Here is a 24027-nt window from a genome sequence, read left to right as displayed (position 1 = left end):
GTAAAAAGGTATATGTGTTTAAAAATCCTAAAATCATTTTTAAGGTTGTATTTTTTTCTCTAAAATGGTCTTTCTGAAAGTTATAAGAAGCAAGTAAAAAAAATTTATGAATTTTTTTAAACAAGTGAAGACCAAGTCTCTGCGATGAGGTGGCGACTTGTCCAGGGTGTACACCGCCTTCCGCCCGATTGTAGCTGAGATAGGCTCCAGCGCCCCCCGCGACCCCGAAGGGAATAAGCGGTAGAAAATGGATGGATGGATGGATTTACAATTAAAAAAAAAAATGTACTTGAACATTGATTTAAATTGTTAGGAAAGAAGAGGAATGAATTTAAAAGGTAAAAAGGTATGTGTTTAAAAATCCTAAAATCATTTTTAAGGTTGTATTTTTTTCTCTAAAATGGTCTTTCTGAAAGTTATAAGAAGCAAAGTAAAAAAAATTAATGAATTTATTTAAACAAGTGAAGACCAAGTCTCTGCGATGAGGTGGCGACTTGTCCAGGGTGTACCCCGCCTTCCGCCCGATTGTAGCTGAGATAGGCTCCAGCGCCCCCGCGACCCCGAAGGGAATAAGCGGTAGAAAATGGATGGATGGATGGAAGTCTTTAAAATATTTTCTTGGATTTTCAAATTCTATTTGAGTTTTGTCTCTCTTAGAATTAAAAATGTCGAGCAAAGCGAGACCAGCTTGCTAGTAAATAAATACAATTTAAAAAATAGAGGCAGCTCACTGGTAAGTGCTGCTATTTGAGCTATTTTTAGAACAGGCCAGCGGGCTACTCATCTGGTCCTTACAGGCTACCTGGTGCCCACGGGCACCGCGTTGGTGAGCCCTGCACTACAGGCTCTCCTCGCTCTTTCCTGTGTCTTCTTCTCACAGACAGACAAGCGCACCTTCTTACACACGTCACATACTGTCGCGACATACGTCACATACTTAGACGCGCTCGCGCAGCAAAGAGGTAGCAGCATGGGTAACGTTAGCTGTGATGCTAGCGCAGCCGTGCGAGTGGTAATACGAGAGAGAGAAGGTGCGAATCAGGTAACAAATAAAGGAATAATTAATTCCCCCAAAAAACAGCAGGGGGTCCATCGTCTGGCGGTGGTTTGGCTTCAAGTGGGAATATGTCGAACAGACAACCGTAATTTGTCAAGTGTGGGGCAAAAGCGTTGCTATAAAAAGTAGCATTACTGCTAATATGTAGCATCATTTGAAAAGTCACCTGCTAGAGAATGAAGAGTGCTTACGCCGCATGTCAACATCTCCGTTAGGTGCCACACGCCCACACCATCAAAATGCAGAGGCAAACATTTCCAGATCAACACCGTATGAAAAAAATAGTGATTTTTTTTTTAGTTGTGATTTCCTTCTCTGCATGAAAGTTTTAAAGTAGCATATATTAATGCAGTCTGAACAAGAATGTTTTAATGTAGACACATAGAATCATCATACTGCTGTGATTATATGCATCAAGTGTTCATTCAAGGCTAAGGCAAAATATCGAGCTATGAATCAATCAATCAATTTTTACTTAAATAGCCCTAAATCACGAGTGTCTCAAAGTGCTGCACAAGCCACAACGCCATCCTCGGCTCAGATCCCACATCAGGGCAAGGAAAAACTCAACCCAATGGGACAATGAGAAACCTTGGAGGGGACTGCAGATGTGGGGATATTTTTAGGCCATATCGCGATACACGATATATATCGTGTATCGCGATATGGCCTTAAAATATCGAGATATTGAAAAAAAGGCCATATCACCCCGCCCTATTTTAAACTATTGTAATGGCGTTCTGTACAAAAAGTGCACTTTAATTTAGTGTTGTTTTGATACGTATGTCATCTTAGTGACATCATGCACAAAAGTGCACAAATAGCTTGTTTTAAAATGTCTGACAATCTTGCAGTTTCTGTTTTGAAATTACATGAATGTTTGTGCCACTGCTTAATAACTGTTTAATAAATACAGTTTTGGTAAATTGACTTAGTTGTGATTTCCCTCTCTGCATGAAAGTTGAAAATTATCATGTACAAACCCCGTTTCCATGTGAGTTGGGAAATAGTGTTAGATGTAAATATAAACGGAATACAATGATTTGCAAATGATTTTCAACCCATATTCAGTTGAATATGCTACAAAGACAACATATTTGATATTCAAACTGATAAACATTTTTTTTTGCAAAAAATCATTAACTTCAGAATTTGATGCCAGCAACACGAAGTTGGGAAAGGTAGCAATAAATACTGATAAAGTTAAAGAATGCTCATCAAACACTTATTTGGAACATCCCACAGGTGAACAGGCAAATTGGGAACAGGTGGGTGCCATGATTGTGTATAAAAGTAGATTCCATGAAATGCTCAGTCATTCACAAACAAGGATAGGGCGAGGGTCACCACTTTGTCAACAAATGTGTGAGCAAATTGTTGAACAGTTTAAGAAAAACCTTTCTCAAGCAGCTATTGCAAGGAATTTAGGGATTTCACCATCTAGGATTCGTAATATTATCAAAGGGTTCAGAGAATCTGGAGAAATCACTGCATGTAAGCAGCTAAACCCGTGACCTTCGATCCCTCAGGCTGTACTGCATGAACAAGCGACATCAGTGTGTAAAGGATATCACCACATGGGCTCAGGAACACTTCAGAAACCCACTGTCGGTAACTACAGTTGGTCGCTACATCTGTAAGTGCAAGTTAAAACTCTCCTATGCAAGGCGAAAACCGTTTATCAACAACACCAGAAACGCCGTCGGCTTCACTGGGCCTGAGCTCATCTAAGATGGACTGATACAAAGTGGAAAAGTGTTCTGTGGTCTGACGAGTCCACATTTCAAATTGTTTTTGGAAACTGTGGACGTCGTGTCCTCCGGACCAAAGAGGAAAAGAACCATCCGAATTGTTATAGGCGCAAAGTTGAAAAGAAAACATCTGTGATGGTATGGGAGTGTATTAGTGCCCAAGACATGGGTAACTTACACATCTGTGAAGGCGCCATTAATGCTGAAAGGTACATACAGGTTTTGGAGTAACATATGTTGCCATCCAAGCAACATTACCATGGACGCCCCTGCTTATTTCAGCAAGACAATGCCAAGCCATGTGTTACATCAACGTGGCTTCATAGTAAAAGAGTGCGGGTACTAGACTGGTCTGCCTGTAGTCCAGACCTGTCTCCCATTGAAAATGTGTGGCGCATTATGAAGCCTAAAATACCACAACGGAAACCCCCGGACTGTTGAACAACTTAAAGGCCTACTGAAACCCACTACTACCAAACACGCAGTCTGATAGTTTATATATCAATGATGAAATCTTAACATTATAACACATGCCAATACGGCCGGGTTAACTTATAAAGTGACATTTTAAATTTGCCGCTAAACTTCCGGTTCGAAACGCCTCTGAGGATGACGTATGCGCGTGACGTAGACCGGCGAACACGGGTATGCCTTCCACATTGAAGCCAATACGAAAAAGCTCTGTTTTCATTTCATAATTCCACAGTATTCTGGACATCTGTGTTCGTGAATCTGTTTCAATCATGTTCATTGCATTATGGAGAAGGAAGCTGGGCAAGCAAAGAAGAAAGTTGTCGGTGCGAAATGGACGTATTTTTCGAACGTAGTCAGCTACAACAGTACACAGCCGGCGCTTCTTTGTTTACATTCCCGAAAGATGCAGTCAAGATGGAAGAACTCGGATAACAGAGACTCTAACCAGGAGGACTTTTGACTTCGATACACAGACGCCTGTAGAGAACTGGGACAACACAGACTCTTACCAGGATTACTTTGATTTGGATGACAAAGACGCAGATGTGCTACTGTGAGTATGCAGCTTTGGCTTCTAAACATTTGATCGCTTGACCGTATGTGCGCAACTTTTTTTTGCGTATGTACGTAACTTTTTTAAAATATATAAGCTTTATGAACCTTGGGTTAGGTGAACGGTCTTTTGGGCTGAGTGATTGTGTGTGTTGATCAGGTGTTTGAATTGTATTGGCGTGTTCTATGGAGCTAGGAGCTAGCATAGGAGCTAGGAGCTAGCATAACACGTACCGTACCGTACGTGCGCGTCACGTACGTAACTTTTTAAAAATATATAAGCTTTATGAACCTTGGGTTAGGTGAACGGTCTTTTGGGCTGAGTGATTGTGTGTGTTGATCAGGTGTTTGAATTGTATTGGCGTGTTCTATGGAGCTAGGAGCTAGCATAGGAGCTAGGAGCTAGCATAACAAACACGCAGGTGTTATTATGCAGGATTAATTTGTGGCATATTAAATATAAGCCTGGTTGTGTTGTGGCTAATAGAGTATATATATGTCTTGTGTTTATTTACTGTTGTAGTCATTCCCAGCTGAATATCAGGTCACCCCCGGCTCTCACAGCATCTTCCCTATCTGAATAGCTTCAACTCCCCACTAGTCCTTCACTTGCACTTTACTCATCCACAAATCTTTCATCCTCGCTCAAATTAATGGGGAAATTGTCGCTTTCTCGGTCCGAATCTCTCTCACTTCATGCGGCCATCATTGTAAACAATAGGGAACTTTGCGTATATGTTCAACTGACTACGTCACGCTACTTCCGGTAGGGGCAAGCCTTTTTTTTTTATCAGATACCAAAAGTTGCAATCTTTATCGTCGTTGTTCTATACTAAATCCTTTCAGCAAAAATATGGCAATATCGCAAAATGATCAAGTATTACACATAGAATAGATCTGCTATCCCCGTTTAAATAAAAAAAAATGCATTTCAGTAGGCCTTTAAGCTGTACATCAAGCAAGAATGGGAAAGAATTCCACCTGAGAAGCTTAAAAAATGTGTCTCCTCAGTTCCCAAACATTTACTGAGTGTTGTTAAAAGGAAAGGCCATGTAACACAGTAGTGAACATGCTCTTTCCCAACTACTTTGGCACGTGTTGCAGACATGAAATTCAAAGTTGATTATTATTTGCAAAAAAAAAAAAAGTTTATGAGTTTGAACATCAAATATCTTGTCTTTGTAGTGCATTCAATTGAATATGGGTTAAAAAGGATTTGCAAATCATTGTATTCCGTTTATATTTACCGTAATTTCCGGACTATAAGCCGCACCTGACTATAAGCCGCACCAGCTAAATTTAGGGGAAAATACAGATTGTTCCATATATAAGCCGCACCCGACTATAAGCCGCAGGGTTTTGATGTGTAATTACCGTAGTATATAGGGGTTCCTGCTACCACGGAGGGGATTGTCGGGACAGAGATGACTGTGTGGGAACGCAAAGCGTCCCATTTATTAACAATAAATCTTTCAATCATTCAATCAAACTTTCACATCTTTGACATGGCGAACAGCATTCATGCAGAGTACAAATAATACAACGGTGCAAAGTAATACAAAGTGCTTGCCTGTACGTTATCAAAATAACCAGCCTACCGGTATATGAAAAGTCAGTCTTTAATCATTGTGTCATCGTCTTCCTCCTGTGTACTAAAACCACCGAAATCCTCTTCGTCGGTGTCTGAGAAGAACAGGCCGTATATAAGCCGCACCGTTGTATAAGCCGCAGGGACCAGAACGAGGGGAAAAAGTAGCGGCTTATAGTCCGGAAATTACGGTACATCTAACACAATTTCCCAACTCATATGGAAACGGGGTTTGTATTAATGCAGTATGAACAAGAATGTTTTAATTAGACACATAGAATCATCATACTGCTGTGATTATATGCATCAAGTGTTCAATCAAGGCTAAGGCAAAATATCGAGCTATGAATCAATCAATCAATTTTTACTTATATAGCCCTAAATCACGAGTGTCTCAAAGTGCTACACAAGCCACAACGCCATCCTCGGCTCAGATCCCACATCAGGGCAAGGAAAAACTCAACCCAATGGGACAATGAGAAACCTTGGAGGGGACTGCAGATGTGGGGATATTTTTAGGCCATGTCACGATACACGATATATATCGTGTATCGTGACATGGCCTAAAAATATTGAGATATTAATAAAAGGCCATATCGCCCAGCGCTAGCTCAGACCACAACGTCCGGACATCATCGCTCGCCACACTCACATCAATAGACCCTTTTCACAAACTGTTTCGTGCTAAGAATGTTTTATGGCTTTCATGTTTTCAAGTACTGCTGTAAAAAAATAACTCTACATCAATGACCTGGCTAGGACAACACTAGCACGTACATGTCAACATTTGCATTTCAAAAATATGGGAATTTTCCCTGGGAAATTGACCAACTTATATAGTATCTGACCTAACCGGGACTCGAACCTTTGTGCTGAAAAACTAAGAGACAGCGTCAATAGCCAACAAGCTATCCGTCTGAACTGTTCAACAACTCAGATATAATGTTGCTTAGAGAGAGGACCCCTGTTATATTGCATATAAAAACAAAAACAATTATATGCTCCTTCACAGATGTTATAGTTGAGACATTTTACATGCTGGCTCCAGTCATTTCTTCCTCAATGTTAACACATTTTACAAAATGCATTAGGGTTTCTTTCAGTGAGCGACTTTGATTTGAGATAAGAGTATTTTGAAATACAAGCTTGGTCATGGAACCAATTGAGCTCGAAAGTTGAGGTATCATTAGAATGTGACATCACCAAATAAATTCAACCCACTCACCTTGCTGAATACTGTTTCCGCCCTAGCAGGCCTGTGAACTTTAACCCGCTCCTGTCGCATCAGTCATCATCCATCATGTTGAGTGGAGAGTTGCCTAAGCTGCCTTTTCTCACTTGGGAAACCACTCTGAACACATTTATGCTGATTTGTGGTAATTTCCTTTTGATTCTGGTACATGAGGTGAAACACTCCCTGTTAGCAGAAGGAGGACGCCATACAAAGATTAAAGGGTAATACTGGCAATTTAAACTCAAGAACAGGGGTGCCAAAGTGAGGCCTGGGGGCCAAATTCGGCTCGCCGAGTTGTTCCTCTTGGCCCGCCAAAAGGTGGCTTCCATAATTTCAATACATAGTCATGCTCTTTTAAGCTCACGCAATTATTGATGGTATGTCTGCAAGGCTAACAAGTTGCCATCTATCGATCGTGATGATCTCCACTACCTTAAGTAATGGCCGTATGCGATTAAACTACTGACTTATTGTGCAGCTGTATCCTTAAAAGTGCTGTGTTTGACCCACAAACCAGTGGCACATTTGCACTTTGGCCCGTGGAGGCGAAATGTTTGAGCACTCCTGCTCTAGAAAATACAGATAAGTTAAAATGTATCAAAAAATTTTGCAAATATTATCAAAACAGTTTAATTGACCACTGCCTGTATTTCTTCTGTATTTATAGATATTAGGTTTTCATAACATTCTAACATCTTGAAGCATGTGCCAAATTTTTGCTAATGAAAAAATGTTTCTATTAGTCATCAGTGTAAAAACCTTTATTGTAAAATGTGTATCTGTTCACAGAAAAAAAGACACAACATGCAGAGGCTGTACAGCCACGTCGTAAGACTTTTCCCTGTTCCCACTGGTTAAGTCAGCCCAGTGCGTATACAGTCTTTGTTGTTCTGTGAAGTCATGCATTAGAAGGTAGCTTTGCATTTGCAGAGAGAAGCTTTTTCTTTCTAATTACAACACGGTCTGGTCTAGCCAGAGACCATTGTGCTCGAGTGCTGTGAATTCCCACAATGGAGCTGCTCAGCAGAGAACAATGAGTCAAATTCCTGACCGTTCCCTGCAGGTTCGGAGGGCTGGCTGACAAATAAGGACAACAGAGTTACAGAGGCTTTGCCATTCTATACCCAGCCATGTTCCCACTGGCCACCTCAGTGGGGATATTGATGCATCTTTTTGTGTGTCCCTGTTTGTGTATGTGTCGTTAGAAATTGGCTACTCCTCCCAACGGGAGCAAGGCGAGGGGTTGAAGGATAGGAGAGGTCTGCAAGAGGAAGTTTACCAAGTTCTTTCTGAAGGAAGTCATTAGCTGTTCACTCCTTGTTTTTAGTGTAATCAAACTCATGAGAAAGCAGAGGCATTATAATGTTCGAAGGTAATCGAAAAAAGTGCTTGTGTACTCATACTTTAGCCTCACTGGAAGAAGGTTCTTTGGGCCTTTGTGTGTGGAGTTAGTATGTTTTGTGCTTCAAACTTCCTTGCACAGTCTAAAACACATTTGAGGTTATGTGAGTATTCAGAAATTGATTGGTTACAATTACAGTAACCTAGCTGGGATAGACTTACAACCCATGACTCCAAGCCATGACCCAGGATATGCGTAGTGGTGTCTTCCAAGCATGTACAGTCGTGGTCAAAGGTTTACATACACTTGTGAAGGACATAATGTCATGGCTGTCTTGAGTTTCCAATAATTTCTACAACTCATATTTTTTGTGATGGAGGATTGGAGCACATACCTGTTTGTCACAAAAAACATTCATGAAGTTTTGTTCTTTTATGAATTAATTATGGGTCTACTGAAAATGTTACCAAATCTGCTGGGTCAAAAGTATACATACTTTTACATATATATACATACATTATCAATTTTGGTGAAGTAGGAAAGTTACAATCAAATCAAATTAGCTTCATGGCATGGCCTCTTAACTTCATGTGAGTGATTATGATTGACGACACCTGTTGACTTCTCTGAGCCCATTTAAATAGGGCTCATGTGATGCAGTAATTAGACTCGGTTACAAACGCGACAATGGGAAAGTCAAAAAAACTCGGCACAGATCTGAAAGAACTAATCATTGACTTGAACAAATCAGGAAAGTCACTTTGAGCCATTTCAAAGCAGCTTAAGGTCCCAAGAGCAACTGTGCAGACAATTGTTTGTAATTATAAAGTGCATGGCACAGTTTTGTCACTGCCACGATCAGGAAGAAAACGCAAGCTATCACCTGCTGCTGAGAGAAAATTGGTCAGGATGATCAAGAGTCAACCGAGAACCACCAAAAAGCAGATCTGCAATGAATTGGAAGCTGCTGGAACACAGGTGTCAGTGTCCACAGTCAAGTGTGTTTTGCATCGCCATGGACTGAGAGGCTACCATGCAAGAAGGAACCCCTTGCTCCAGAAGTGACACCTTAAGGCTCGTCTAAAGTTTGCTGCTGATCACATGGACAAAGATAAGACCTTCTTGAGGAAAGTTATTTGGTAAGATGAAACAAACATTGAGCTGTTTGGCCACAATACCCAGCAATATGTTTGGAGGAGAAAAAGTGAGGTCTTTAATCTCAGAAACACCATGCCTACCGTCAAGCATGGTTGTGGTAGTATTAGGCTCTGGGCCTGTTTTGCTCCCAATGGAACTGGTGCTTTACAGAGAGTAAATGGGACAATGAAAAAGGAGGATTACCTCCAAATTCTTCAGGACAACCTAAAATCATCAGCCCGGAGGTTGGGACTTGGGCGCAGTTGGGTGTTCCAACAGGACAATACCCTCAAACACACGTCAAAAGGGGTAAAGGAATGGCTACATCAGGCTAGAATTAAGGTCTTACAATGGCCTTCCAAAAGTCCTGACTTAAACCCCATTGAGAACATGTGGACAACGCTGAAGAAACAAGTCCATGTCAGAAAACCAACAAATTTAGCTGAACTGCACCAATTTTGTCAAGAGGAGTGGTCAAAAATTCAACCAGAAGCTTGCCAGAAGCTTGTCGATGGCTACCAAAAGCGCCTTATTGCAGTGAAACTTGCCAAGGGACATGTAACCAAATATTAACATAGCTGTATGTATACTTTTGACCCAGCAGATTTTCTCACACCCATAATTAATTCATAAAAGAACCAAACTGCATGGATGTTTTTTGTGACCAACAAGTACAGTATGTGCTCCAATCACTCTATCACAAAAAAACAAGAGTTGTAGAAATTATTGGAAACTCAAGACAGCCATGACATTATGTTCTTTACAAGTGTATGTAAACTTTTGACCACGACTGTATGTCCATACATTGTCATAGATAGAGCCATGAAAAAAACAGTCCACAGTTTTTATGTTCCTATGCTGATGAGAAATGTTAAGATGAAGATAAGAATAGCCTAGACATGTTTACATTGCCAGAAATGCGTGCTTACACAACCATTAAGTATGCTACGGGTATTCTACGGCCTTCCACAGGGTATACTTCCACTCGCGGTCCAGACTGGTGTGTCTGGGCCCCGTGCTTTCCCAGCTGTCCACAAATATGCCTTTCTTTGGATGAGCAAAACTACACAAGCAGAACTGTCGCATAATAAAATTAAAGATTTTGGTTGGTATGAAAGACCCCAAGAGAAAACGTAAATTTTGCAGGCTTGCAAAAGCAGAACATTTGCTAAATTACATCTAAATTGTTGCAGTGTAATAATAATAACAGTTTTTCAAATGTATTTTAAGTTGTTAAACAAGCTACTGCACTTGCCGTTCGAACAAACTGAACGTTCAGGAGCTGTAAATATGTGTCCAGCTGTATGTCAGTTTGATTGTGTTTGACGTTAGTGGTGTGTGTTTTGCCTCTGCTCCGCTGTGGAGTTACACCCTCTCGCACTGGTCCGAGGACGTTTGCCAAGTGGTTCACAGAGGCCATAAAACTCTGTCATAGAGTGCTTTCATCGTGCACAGCTTTTGAAAGGCTTTCACAGTTGTCGCTGCTGCATTCCCTCCTCCAATATTGTGACACTATCTTCTTTACTATAGTATCTCTGCGCTCACATACACGTTCATTCAATGGGGACCAACAACTGTTTGATTAATGTTTCACCCCTTGGATATGTCTCACCAAATCAGACACATTATATGACTAGGTATAGCCGATATAAATCTATACTGCGATATAGATTCCAGCTTCCTGCGATAATGATATATATCACAAATCGATACATTTGTTATGTAAATTATTATAAAACCATTTTAAAACGGTTATAAAGGCTTTAAAAAAATGGTTCAAAAATTAAAAAGGCTGACACTGATACTTAACATTTTTTAGATCATTGAATAATTTTTTTTTTATCATGATTATAATCAGACAAAAACACAGGACAGCGGTGTAACAATATGAATTACAATTAAACTTACTTCCTACTATTGGCTCTGATTTAAATCTTTTATTTTTTGCCCTTAAAGCTTTCCTGGGACTTGTTTCCTGAGATTGTGAATAATAATAAACACGACAAAAAACAATTTTGTGATATTATAAAACATATTGCTATTAATCACTGTAGTATCGACCATACAGCAATTCTATACTTTGTATCATTACCGCCGCAATTTGTATTGATTCGCCCGCACCTGTTTCCATTCAAGAGCTCTCGCTTATTGTATCTTACGGTGTATAGTGTAGCACACGGCTATTCAACTACAAAATGAAGAGGGCCACAGTTTCAAGAGCCCAAAGGCTCAGGGGCAGGACATGGAAATGTGGATGTTTAATAAATTTATTATTCTGCCCTCCCTTCTTGTTTCCAGCGTGTTCAGCTACTTAACAGTATGAAGAAAAAGAAGCATGAAGAAACAGAAGCTCCAGTTTTTGTTGAGGATTAATAGTTCTTCTTTTGAATAATTTTCCTTCCTTAGTTTTATTTCTTTACACTTCTTCTTTCATTTACGTTTGTAAGACTGAAAATACAAACATAAAATAAACATAACAAAAGTATAATGTCCATTGTGTATTTTACATAAATAAAATAGAAGGTTTAATGTCAGTATATTCACAAAATAAACAAATGTACATTGCATTGAGGACGCATTCGCACGTTTGTCGTTTTGCGGGACACAACCAGAATGTGTGATCAATAGAGATGGGAATCTTTGGCTACCTCACGATTCGATTACGATTCAGGGGCTGCGATTCGATCAGAAATTGATTAATTATACATTTTTGATTACCATATTGTTTGTGTATTGTTCATATAGTGTATATTATTATATATTCTAAATGTATAACATTTAATTATTTTTTTAATAGGTCTACAGGGCTCTTTCTTTTGCTCCTCCTATGCAGTATTGCGACATTTCCAGGTGCGCACAGTATATATATGTACACACACACACATTATATATATATATATATATATATATATATATATATATATATATATATATATATATATATATATATATACAATCCGAGTCAATGTGCCAGTGAATGCCAAGCGCTCTATCAAGTTTAGATTCATCAAACGCTAGATCACAAATGTGTATATACATATATATATATATATATATATATATATATATATATATATATATATATATATATATATATATATATATATATATATATACATACGGTATATGTATATATATATATATATATACCGTATTTTCGGACTATTAGTCGCAGTTTTTTTCATAGTTTGGCCGGGGGTGCGGCTTATACTCAGGAGCGACTTATGTGTGAAATTATAAACACATTACATACACTTGTAAAGAACATAATATAAATATATATATATATATATATATATATATATATATATATATATATATATATATATATATATATATATATATATATATATATATATATATATATATATATATATATATATATATATATATATAAAAATAAAGACTAGATACATGCTGCCTGCTAAGTGAAACAATAAATACAAGTCCTTACTTGGTGATTAGGCATCCTTTATTTAATTTGTGTGCCTTTTAAAAGCACAAAATGTTCAGACACTTTGGCCCCAGCTGACTTCAACTTGTGTCTCATTAACTTGTCGTAGTATCTCATTTATATCTATTGTTGACCGACGTGTTTCCGTACAGTGTGGATATCATTGTCTCTCCTAATTTAATAATCTACTTGCTAATTTCCCCTTTTTAGCTGCTTACTCTCTGCAGTAACGCATTTCCAATTAGCCCTCTATTGGAGTGTACAAAGCATGTATTCTTTTTGTATTTCACTACTTCACATTCAACTAGCTTAGCGCCGCGGCTAGTTTTTCCTCTCCTCCTCCTCTGTTAGCTAATGGTTCTCCCATGGTTAGTTACACTAAACCTGGAATAATGTTTATAGAACATTAGCATTAATGCCACATTTTAGAACCGTCTGTATTACTTTATTTAACATGCGTAAATAATCGATGTTTGGACATTTGTCCATTGATTCATGAATTGCCCATGTTCTAATCATGATGCATCGGGGAATCGATAATTTTTCCCACCTCTTGTCATCTACATGCATTATCACGATGTTACCATAGTATTAAAAGCTCTTTTGTTGCTCAAATCTATGTAATTTATATTATGTATTGCGCAACCCTAAATATGACACTTTCTCCCTAATAAACTAATTATTGAGATTGAAACACCATAAAGTGTGGTATATAGACACTTTTTCAGCATGTACCACTGTCATTGTCTTTATTTCCCTCATGCAGTAGGACCTTCTGAAATCTTGGTGGAGTTTCAGGCCTGAGCTCTAAATAAAGGCATACAATGTGACTCTTAACAGGTCTTATTGTTTGCTGACTTTTCTAGTAGCCTTTCTACTGCTTGTAGACAGAAATGTCACATACGTAAATCCCTATGGCCGTTTTCATTTACTCACAAGTAGCAGGCCTTCTTATTTTTGGACGGCTCTAAGCTTTAATTGTGAAGTGTAATTGTATTTCCTCACAGCTGGTTCGTTCAGGGGCTCGGCCCAAACTTCCTTAATGTGGTGTTCAAGAATGCCCAGAAATGAGAAACATGTCATCAACCTAACTGGATTTGGCTTGTGTGAAGCCGTGACTGATTCTCCTTTGATTCAGTTGAGGTGACTTGCGTGCAGGGATGACTTGAGTTCAGGAAAGCTCTTTCTCAAAAACAAGAATGCTGTCATAAATGGACTTTGATGCTGTAAGAACTTTTTTTGAGCTTTCAGATGTTTGATTCATCCATCCATCCATCCATCCATCTTCTTCCGCTTATCCGAGGTCGGGTCGCGGGGGCAGCAGCCTAAGCAGGGAAGCCCAGACTTTCCTCTCCCCAGCCACTTCGTCCAGCTCCTCCCGGGGGATCCCGAGGCGTTCCCAGGCCAGCCGGGAGACATAGTCTTCCCAACGTGTCCTGGGTCTTCCCCGTGGCCTCCTACCGGTTGGACGTGCCCTAAACACCTCCCTAGGGAGGCGTTCGGGTGGCATCCTGACCAGATGCCCGAACCACCTCATCTGGCTCCTCTCGATGTGGAGGAGCAGCGGCTTTACTTTGAGCTCCCCCCGGATGGCAGAGCTTCTCACCCTATCTCTAAGGGAGAGCCCCGCCACCCGGCGGAGGAAACTCATTTCGGCCGCCTGTACCCGTGATCTTGTCCTTTCGGTCATAACCCAGAGCTCATGACCATAGGTGAGGATGGGAACGTAGATCGACCGGTAAATTGAGAGCTTTGCCTTCAGGCTCAGCTCCTTCTTCACCACAACGGATCGATACAGCGTCCGCATTACTGAAGACGCCGCACCGATCCGCCTGTCGATCTCACGATCCACTCTTCCCCCACTCGTGAACAAGACTCCTAGGTACTTGAACTCCTCCACTTGGGGCAGAGTCTCCTCCCCAACCCGGAGATGGCACTCCACCCTTTTCCGGGCGAGAACCATGGACTCGGACTTGGAGGTGCTGATTCTCATCCCAGTCGCTTCAGTGAATAAAATGTCAGTTTAATTCCATGAGCCTGATACAAGCAAGCCATCAATCTGAACTTCTGTGTTCATTTATGTATCATCCTTCAACATGTAATACTCTTGTTGTTGATTGCTGTGATATCCTGTACTTTTACATGCACACACTCTGAGTTACGAAGTGATGTAGCTTTTTATAAAATGTTTTGGTGACTAGAGGGCACACCCAGTGGGTTGTGTCTCATAACTTCATTCTCTGAATTTTATAAGCTCCTACTTATCTGCAGCTAGCTTAGTCTTATGTTCTTAGAAAAAAAGTCAAGTTCCTTTATGACTTGAATTTCAAGTAGAGTTAGGGCTACCAAAATACCAAATCCTGCCAGGTACTGAGGAATATAATTTGTGTGTGTGTGTGTGTGTGTGGCGGGGTCGGTCGGCGTTTGACTGTCTCACAGCTGACGGGCTTTTTTAGAGAATCAGGGCACGGGGCCATGCAACTGCAGCTGCCCTCTCTCTGTACACCCTTTGATTGGAAGAAAGATGGTGTTTACTTCCACTGACATAGACAAACAAAAGATCACTGAGGGGAAAATTGGATGTGAGTGTGTTAATTCAATTTATGTTACTATACTGAAGTTTAAAACTTTATGATTGGTTGCCTTCTGATTTGAACACAGGGATCGGTCCAAATATTGCAAACTAGGTAGTTGGCACGCGCACGCAGGCACACACACACACACACACACACACACACACACACACACACACACACACACACACACACACACACACACACACACACACACACACACACACACACACACACACACACACACACACACACACACACACACACACACACACACACACACACACACACACACACACACACACACACACACAGCCAGCTCTTGTTTAACCAGCCTTACAGAGTTAGCTGAATCAACTGTTGCTCTGTTTAGAGTGTTTGTCTTGCAAAGTTATCTGTCCCACCTGTTCCCCCTTTGCATTGTACTTACACACGCACACACACAAAACCACACACATGTGCACACAAATATTATTATACATCCTGGTTAAACTGCCAAATACTGCCAAATTATGCACACATCATTCTAGTGCCAGAGCTTATCATTTTTGATCATAATTTTTCTGTTTCTAGGTCTGGATGACAGCCTACAGCAGTATGTGAGCAACTTTGAGCGGGAGAAGATCAGTGGAGAGCAGTTACTGAAGATTACGCATCAGGACCTGGAAGAGCTTGGTGTGGCAAGAATTGGACACCAGGAACTGGTGCTAGAGGCTGTCGATCTGCTCTGTGCTCTGGTTCGTAAAATTAACAAACAGGAATATTATAAATAACAGTATGGTAGACTAACACTGAGTGCTTTCAATTAACAAAACCTGAGCCTCTTGGTCATCTTGGCTGCCCCATCCACACTACCCCTCTCTCGCTTCATCTGTGTTTACGTACAACTCAGGCTATAGTTTCTAAAGGAGGCAGTGATGCAGATAAGCTCATCATTTCACAGCCCAGCGAGTATGGAAGCTCCACAACCCATAATGTAACCTGAAGACTTTGTGGAACAGCAGGCAGTTTAGTGGTATGGATGAGTAAGGGTAAATGATAGATGTCATGTAGCAACAAGCTTAATCTTCAATAATTAGTCTACTATTTTTTTACATTTTATTTTAAAAGTGCATACATTTGATTTAAAAGTGCATCCATCCACGGAGTTTGCATCAACCCCGGTGTTCTTTATCCATTTATTAAATATTTGTCAGTGAGTAATTTTTCTCATGCGTTCAGTCAATAATTAAATATGGGATAAATATATTCATTTTGACATTTTAATTTATCATGGTGTGTTATGGAAACTTGTAAAAAAAACTAACTAAACTGATCAAATTAAAATAGTCATCTCTCGCTACACCGCTCTTCACTATTTCGCAGATTTTTTTTAATAGCTTTTTTTTTTCATACTTTTTTTTTTTTTAATCGCACATAGCTATCTGCTCACAGCAAATGTCTGACCAAAGTGGAAATATTTACAAATAGAAACCTAGTTCTAATTTAAAGGAATTACGCAGAATCTGATCATGTATTTCTATGTCGAGGCGGTGTAGTGGCCGGGCGAAGGCCATAACAATGACATTATTAGGATCCTCTGGGCTACCATTAAGTACAGTAGTATAATCTACAAAAGAACACACTCAAGGCTAGTATATTGGATGCAATTAGTGTGAAGGCGGTTATATGGGTGTTATTTGATGTTTAGAGAACACTAATAATGTTAAAATATATTTAGAAAGTTAACTTTTTTTTTTAGCTCAAAATAAAAAAATATTTGATTAATTTCTAATAATTCTACTTTGCGGAAATCTGTTTATTGCAATCATGTCCTGTCCCAATTAACCGCGGTAAACGAAGGACCACTGAAGTCTAATTTCTGTTGCTTAACATGCAAAGTACTTCCAACATTTTGTTTGTTTCCTCCTCATACACTCCTAATATACATCCTTACTCCTTGTGTGTAATTCATGAGCGCTTGCGGTACGAGCGAGCATCAAAGCATTACTGCAAACTGTCCAACTGCGAGGGAACCAGCTTTTCTACCAGATGGAATTGATTTGGAGTTTTATCACTTCCTGCCCTATAAAAGACTCACATTGTGGTCCCTGTGTTTTGATCTGTGTAAGCATTTCGCTTTTTATGCTGTCTTAAAAGTTCTTTACATTAAAATGGACTTGGTTTGGCTTTTTTATCCTCTCTCTAATGTTGTACATGGTGTTCTCCAAATCCAAATTAAATTTAAATAATTTGAAATATTTACAAAGCTTAAGGAACGCGATGAAATGTGATGTTCCACTACCACCACCGCGCACTTTTCTTCTTGGCTCATACGGAATGATGTCATGTTTCATGTGGAGATAAAACCCACTCCTTTCTCAGTTGGATCCCCAAGTATGCCATACCAAATGATAAATATAGAGGGCCATTTTCAAATCCAACAGTTAGTTTCATTCAATGTTTATTAAACATTGTAGGAATCATCCTGACTGAGAATACGGATAAATGTATTTCATAATGAGATGTCTGTGCCTGCTTTGAGTATCACCATTATCTTTTCATAGGATCTACTGCCTGCATGGGGAGGCCTTATTTAAGAAATATTTACATAGTTTTTTTATGTTAGATGAGCTGACATGGGCTACATTCCATATGTTAATGTGCATGGTGTGGTCCATCATCCAGTGTAATAATCTGGCCCATAGTATTTTGGGGTAGATGTAAAAAAAAAAGTTATGTCCTTTATGAGGGAGGCGTTCATGACAGAAAATAATTAAGAACCACAGCACTACAATAGGAAAATTCAATAAAACATAAAGGAATGCTGAATAAATGTAGAATGTATTTTCATTCATATGTTGAGAGAGTAAATGGAGTATGGGGGTTGAGGGGAATCCAACAGTTATGTTTATTGTGCAGAAATGATTTTTTTCAAGGAGTAGTGGATGCCCCAGCTGTATAATGTTCTCTGAGGAGACTTACTGCGCCAACCCCTGATCTATACTCTTCTGCACTCCCCTGGAAGTTGAGACATTTTAGTCCTCGACTTCCTCTAAATTCTTAACTCACACTCAAGCAGTGAAGCAGTTTTGTTTACATTCAGGGTTTTCTCTTAGGAATGGGTTCCTCGTATTCCACAGACCTCATGGGAGGAAAGAAGCCCCGATTCAATTAGTTTAAATAGAGGCATGGTCGTTGCCACTAACACATTGCTCTCCGTCTCTAACACTTAATAGTGGCATATTTTGCTCATGTTTAATTTCTCATTTAAAGCTGCTAAACATGTTTGGACTGTGGACCAACCTAAATCAAGATGACTAATGGGCTAATGTGCTGCCCCATTGCTGCTCCACAGGCAACAGAGGTGCTCCTCCCCAGAAGCACACTGCTGTCAAGGGACGAACAATGAACTTTCTGTTCAAGTTTTCTGGACTTCTGTGACCCATGATGTCTTTAACAGAATCTGTGAAAAAATCTAACCCCTTTTTTTTCCCAGTAACGCATTAATGACATCCTACGGTATTCACACATTAAAACTGGGTTTTTCAGATAGCAGGTCGGGAGGGGAGTTTTTCTATTGATCCATCTATTAATTAATAGAAAAAAACCCACTGTCTAGCCTCAATGTGACTTTCAGGGAAAATTGTTGACATAAACAAAGATTTTTTTTAAAGACCGTCATTCTTTCATCTTATATATGCACATAATATTGAAATTGCACTTTTCCCAGGGGAGCTTCACTATATATTACTTACATTAAAAAGAACAAAGTTTTAAAAAAAAACCTGTGGAACCAAATGCATATGAATCAGATAATAGATAAGTTGAAGAAAGAACCAAACCAAACAAAAAGACAATGATGATGAATTGAGTTACAATGTATTCAACAATTACACATACGCACACTTTAAAAAGGTATTAATTGGAGGAGTGGTGTTGGATTTTTTTTAGCAAACACAGTAGGTGCTAACATGTCCTCATGTGTTTGAAGAAAACAAGTCAAATACATAAGATGGCGTGAGCTGCCAAAAAAGGCTTTTACCTTGTTTCTGCGTGTTTGCTGCTCTTAAATATGCAGAATGATTTCTGGTAATGTTACATCACATTATGAAATGCAAGCTCGCTTTGCCAGTGCAAACATTTCACAATGATATCTGTCTTTTTCTGTTTTAAATTATCTTAAAACTCAGATTTTCTCTGAGCTCTTTGCTGTTTTTCCACTTTGCTTTAGTTTTTCTGAGCCATCTTCCTCTATCGACATGCCACTAGTACCGTCCCCCTTCTTACACACACAGACCACATCACTGGCAGAGCAAGCTGGAGCTATACAATGTCCGTGTATTTTACTCATTAAAGAAATCATCACAGCAACAACATACAAACGGATGCTTTTTTTTAAATCGAATTAATCAATGTAATCGATGAATCGTTGCAGCCCTTGAGTTTTTAATTATTTTTGTGTACACTCTAGTAATCATGTTAGGACAATACACAAGGCTGCAGCTATGTGGTAATAGTGGTCAATATAATCTTCTACCCAGTAAAAGTAGTAAGTACACGGGAACATGTGTACAGAGCTAACATAGGCAAAGAGATTAAAAAGATTGTGACAAGAATGAAAAGAAAAAAGGAGTTGTCGTCAGCAGAAAACAAAACATGAATGAAAATGAAAAGACCCGGAAGTACGACAAAGCATACATAGCCTTTTGGATTCACCAAAAATACAGTAGGAAATTAGGAAAGGCAGGTGTGTGTTTTATGCCATCTACTACACTTTGTATTATCCTATCTCTTTGAGATGCCTTTTTCTACTGTTGCTGCAATAAAAACAGTACATATCTAATCTTAATACAGAGGACGATACAACAGCGTTTTGTTCAGGAGAGAACACACAGAAGCTAATACAAAAATTAAGAGAAGAAATACCACTAGTTTAACAAAAACAGACTATCTTTAAACCTCAGTAAAACTAAAATAATCTCATTTGGTAACAGTAGAAGAGAAAGTAAAACACAAATACAAATAGACGGAATAGACATCCAAAGAGTAAATGAAATAACATTTCTAGGTGTAATGATTGATGATAAAATGAACTGGGAATCTCATATGAAAATATACAACATAAGTTGGCAAGAAATACATCAATAATGAATAAAGCAAAATATGTATTGGACCAGAAATTACTTTATATTCTTTACTGCTCGCTAGTCTTACTATATCTGAGTTGTTGTGCAGAAATATGGAGAAATAACTACAAAAGTATGCTTCAGTAATTAACCGTGTTACAAAAAAGATTGATTAGAATAATACATAATGTTGGATTTAGAGAACACTCAAACCCATTATTTACTGAATCAAAAATATTGATATTCCCCTACATATTGAATTTGCAAACAGCTAAAAGTATGCACAAAGCAAACTATAACGGTTATAGTTTGCTTTGTGCATACTTTTAGCTGTTTGCAGGGCCAACACAGATAGACAGACAACATTCACACTCACATTCACACACTAGGGACAATTTAGTGTTGCCAATCAACCTATCCCCAGGTGCATGTCTTTGGAGGTGGGAGGAAGCCGGAGTACCCGGAGGGAACCCACGCAGTCACGGGGAGACCATGCAAACTCCACACAGAAAGATCCCGAGGCCGGGATTGAACTCACGACTACTCAGAACCTTCGTATTGTGAGGCAGACGCACTAACCCCTCTTCCACCGTGCTACCCAACAATGTACTAATATGATCCAATTTAAAAAAAATAAAATAAAAAAAATTGAAAGATATAAAAACTTTTCAAACTCAGTGTTTACAAAGTAAATAGAAGAATAACCATGATAAACATTCTGAACTTATTGATAATCTTATTCATCTCATCATATGAAATACAACTTACCTCACTATTTATTATTTGTTTTTTTTTAATGTTATTATTTATAGAGTATATTGTGAAGACATTGAGAACAGGAAGTGAACAAAAATGTTAGCAATTGCTATGTAATGGAAAAGGGGTAGGGTTATATAAGCTCTGCTTCTTCCTACTAACCATAACCATAGCAAGAGTTAGGAGTTTCAATATCAAATTTGAAGCCCAGATTTGAAAGCATGTGCAGTGCAAAAAGGTTCACTGCAGACTGAACTAAATACAAGCAGAATCATCATTTTGATGGCAAACTGCATTCATAATGAATGTGTTCATACAAATAAATGTGTTCCTATAAATCAAACACTGTTAAAAAAGTTTGAAATAATTAATTAAATTGTAATTTGGGTTTCATTAAAAAATGCTCAAACTAATGCAGTGCCTGTTTGAAATGTTCATGGGTCAAGCTTTTTAAAATTGTCTTTTGGAAAAATTAAATGTTCAGGGAAAGTAAATGAAAAGATGCACATTCATCCTGTAGGATAAGCTACAATATAGGCTATATTAGTGCAAATTTTGCATTAAACAACATTTTTTTTTAAAACATAGCTCTTTTTGAAAAAGAATAAGATGATAAATGTTTACAGCTTTTAAACGATTTAAATGCTACTGTGTTATGTTTAAAGAAGTGCACAACTTACTGAATCATTTGCACTTTTTTCCGTGTATTGAAAATCACAGACAGCAGTCTTGTTTAAATGTTACAACATGAGTTAATAAACTTAACCTACAAATTGATTTAAGTTGTTGGTGATGTGATCTCAGCTCATTTAATTAATCTACTTTAATAATAAGTTTACTATATAAAGAATGTAACCCACATAGTGGGTTGCACAGGTAAATACATAAATACTATCAAGTTCTCAATAGTAATTGATTTCAGAGGGTAGCGGTAATTTTTGTCACCTAGGGGGCCATGACAGAAAATAACAGAAGCACTGCATTATAACATGAATACAAATCTGACAAAATGATAATCCCCAGCAGTCTTCGTATTGCATTTTATTATCACCAAAGCGCAGCTCTGTTTTAAACTGGAATAGGACTGTACATGAAATATTAAAGCTTATGTATGCAAAACACATAGTGTGTTTATAGTCAAGTCTGGCCATAGCCTGTGGGGAGGGCAGGAAGTGTTGTGTTGTGATAGCCAGCCTTCACTTATCAGGAAACCTGTACTTGACTCTTTTTAGATACCACATGTTTGTCTATTCCATGGTCTGTTTGTTTGCCTTTGATGGCAATTTAGGGCTGCAACTAATTATGATTAACCCTTAGTGTTCATTAAAATCACTTCAAATCAACATGAGAGTGGGATGCAATCGGTTTATAATTACAATTAGTCTCCACATAATATATAAAGTACATACTTTGATCAAATAAGTGCAAAATTATATTGCAATGCTGATCCAATGGAGTGCTTCTAGCTACTGTATGTCATGACTAAACGGTTTGTGTGTTTTTCAGGAGAAGGCAGTGCAATAAAAACAAAACAGACAAACTAACCACTCACAGATCTCCATTATTGGCTAAACACGTGCCTCGTTTCTGTTTGCAAGCATGTTTAGCTTCTGGCACGTCTCTCTGAACAGCAGCATTGCTGGCAGCGTTGCAACACCCTGTAAGAGGATATTTCCTACTGCAGCAGTGAGACTACATTTATGCTGCTGACTTTTAGGCAATTTTATATTATAAGCCCATTTTTTTCAATCCAAATACTGTAAAGAGGATTTTTTTCTTCCCAGGCCACTGTACTTAATGACCCATGAAGACGGAGCTTGGCTACTTGGTTTATGCAAAGCAACAATAAATTAGAGGAATTCAATGGCAGGAAACAACCCCAGGCACAAGAATGCAAACTTCTCTCCCTATGATTGGAATCAGATGATGACACGTGAACACCCTAGCTAAACACTCTGCAAAACCCATGAGACTAGAGGGCAAAAGTTATGTTTAAGTATTTCAATGAGTCAAATAACTTAGTAGAGCTTTTATTTAGACTTTTATTCTGTACTGTACAATTTTTCAATGCCATAGTTTAATTTTGTATATATTCACTTTTTTCAGAATTACGGAGTGGAGACAGACAACTTAAAGAACCTGGTTGTGAGGATGAGAGCTGCCACCAACAGTCTCCACATGGCCACGTCTGACCGCAGGAAGAGCCCAGTGTATGATAGTAGCGCCTTACGCAAGCCACCTAATGACTTTCTCACATGTGTGGTTGAGTTGATCGGCGCTGCTAAGAGCCTCCTGGCTTGGCTTGACAGGTAACAACACTTGTATGCCATGTTTATGACCAGAGAAATGTTGTCACACATCAAAGAACGACACATGCCCTTTTTTCCGCCATTATATATTAATATAAACACTAAAGTTAAAGCCTCTATTCAATTTATCACGGTTTTCTACAGTCGCCGGTTTCATGGCGGACAAAAGCAAAACATAATGCCAAGCTCACTAATAGGTATAGGTATTGTTTACATTTGAATTAATACTAGTACCAAATCGATACTTTAAAAACGATGCCCAAACAGTACATAAAAACAATTTTAAACATGCAAGTTGTTGTGAAAAAACAAAACAATGCCTTTTAATTTTTATGGAATCTTGTGACATTCAAGTTAAACAGATGAGTTGTATTTAAATACTTCGGTAATATAAATGATAACTAAGTAATACATTCAGTACCTACTATGACATGAAAAGGGGTAGAATTAAAAATAAGCTCTGCATCTTCCTACTACTTTTCGGACGTGCTGTAATGAAACAACTGGAAATATGTGATGCATTACATTGTAATTGTATTGCATGCATGTTCGAAATAAACTGAAACTGATCTGAACATTCAAAAATAATGAATAAAATCTACCAAAAATGACCATAATTATTGCAGCAATACAGAACATAGAGAGTGCAAAAAATACTTAAGTTGTAATGTTTGACGTTTAAAATTCTGGGT

At 38.6% G+C, this 24027-nt stretch overlaps 1 protein-coding gene across 2 annotated transcripts in view; it reads left to right on the top strand.

Annotated features, from left to right (window-relative positions):
- LOC133646107 (connector enhancer of kinase suppressor of ras 3-like) overlaps positions 1–24027 on the top strand; it is a 127662-nt gene that overhangs the window by 32661 nt on the left and 70974 nt on the right. For both annotated transcript variants that reach the window (XM_062041120.1, XM_062041121.1), the window contains exons 2-3: positions 15736–15899; positions 23133–23335. In XM_062041120.1, coding sequence (XP_061897104.1) covers positions 15736–15899; positions 23133–23335 — 367 coding nt within the window. The remainder of the gene's footprint in view (positions 1–15735; positions 15900–23132; positions 23336–24027) is intronic.

Source organism: Entelurus aequoreus, linkage group LG03 (assembly GCF_033978785.1).
Source record: "Entelurus aequoreus isolate RoL-2023_Sb linkage group LG03, RoL_Eaeq_v1.1, whole genome shotgun sequence".
In the NCBI taxonomy this organism is placed as follows: Eukaryota; Metazoa; Chordata; class Actinopteri; order Syngnathiformes; family Syngnathidae; genus Entelurus; species Entelurus aequoreus.
The sequence above is the reverse complement of the archived record's forward strand: the minus strand, read 5'-3'. Positions and strand labels throughout refer to the sequence as shown.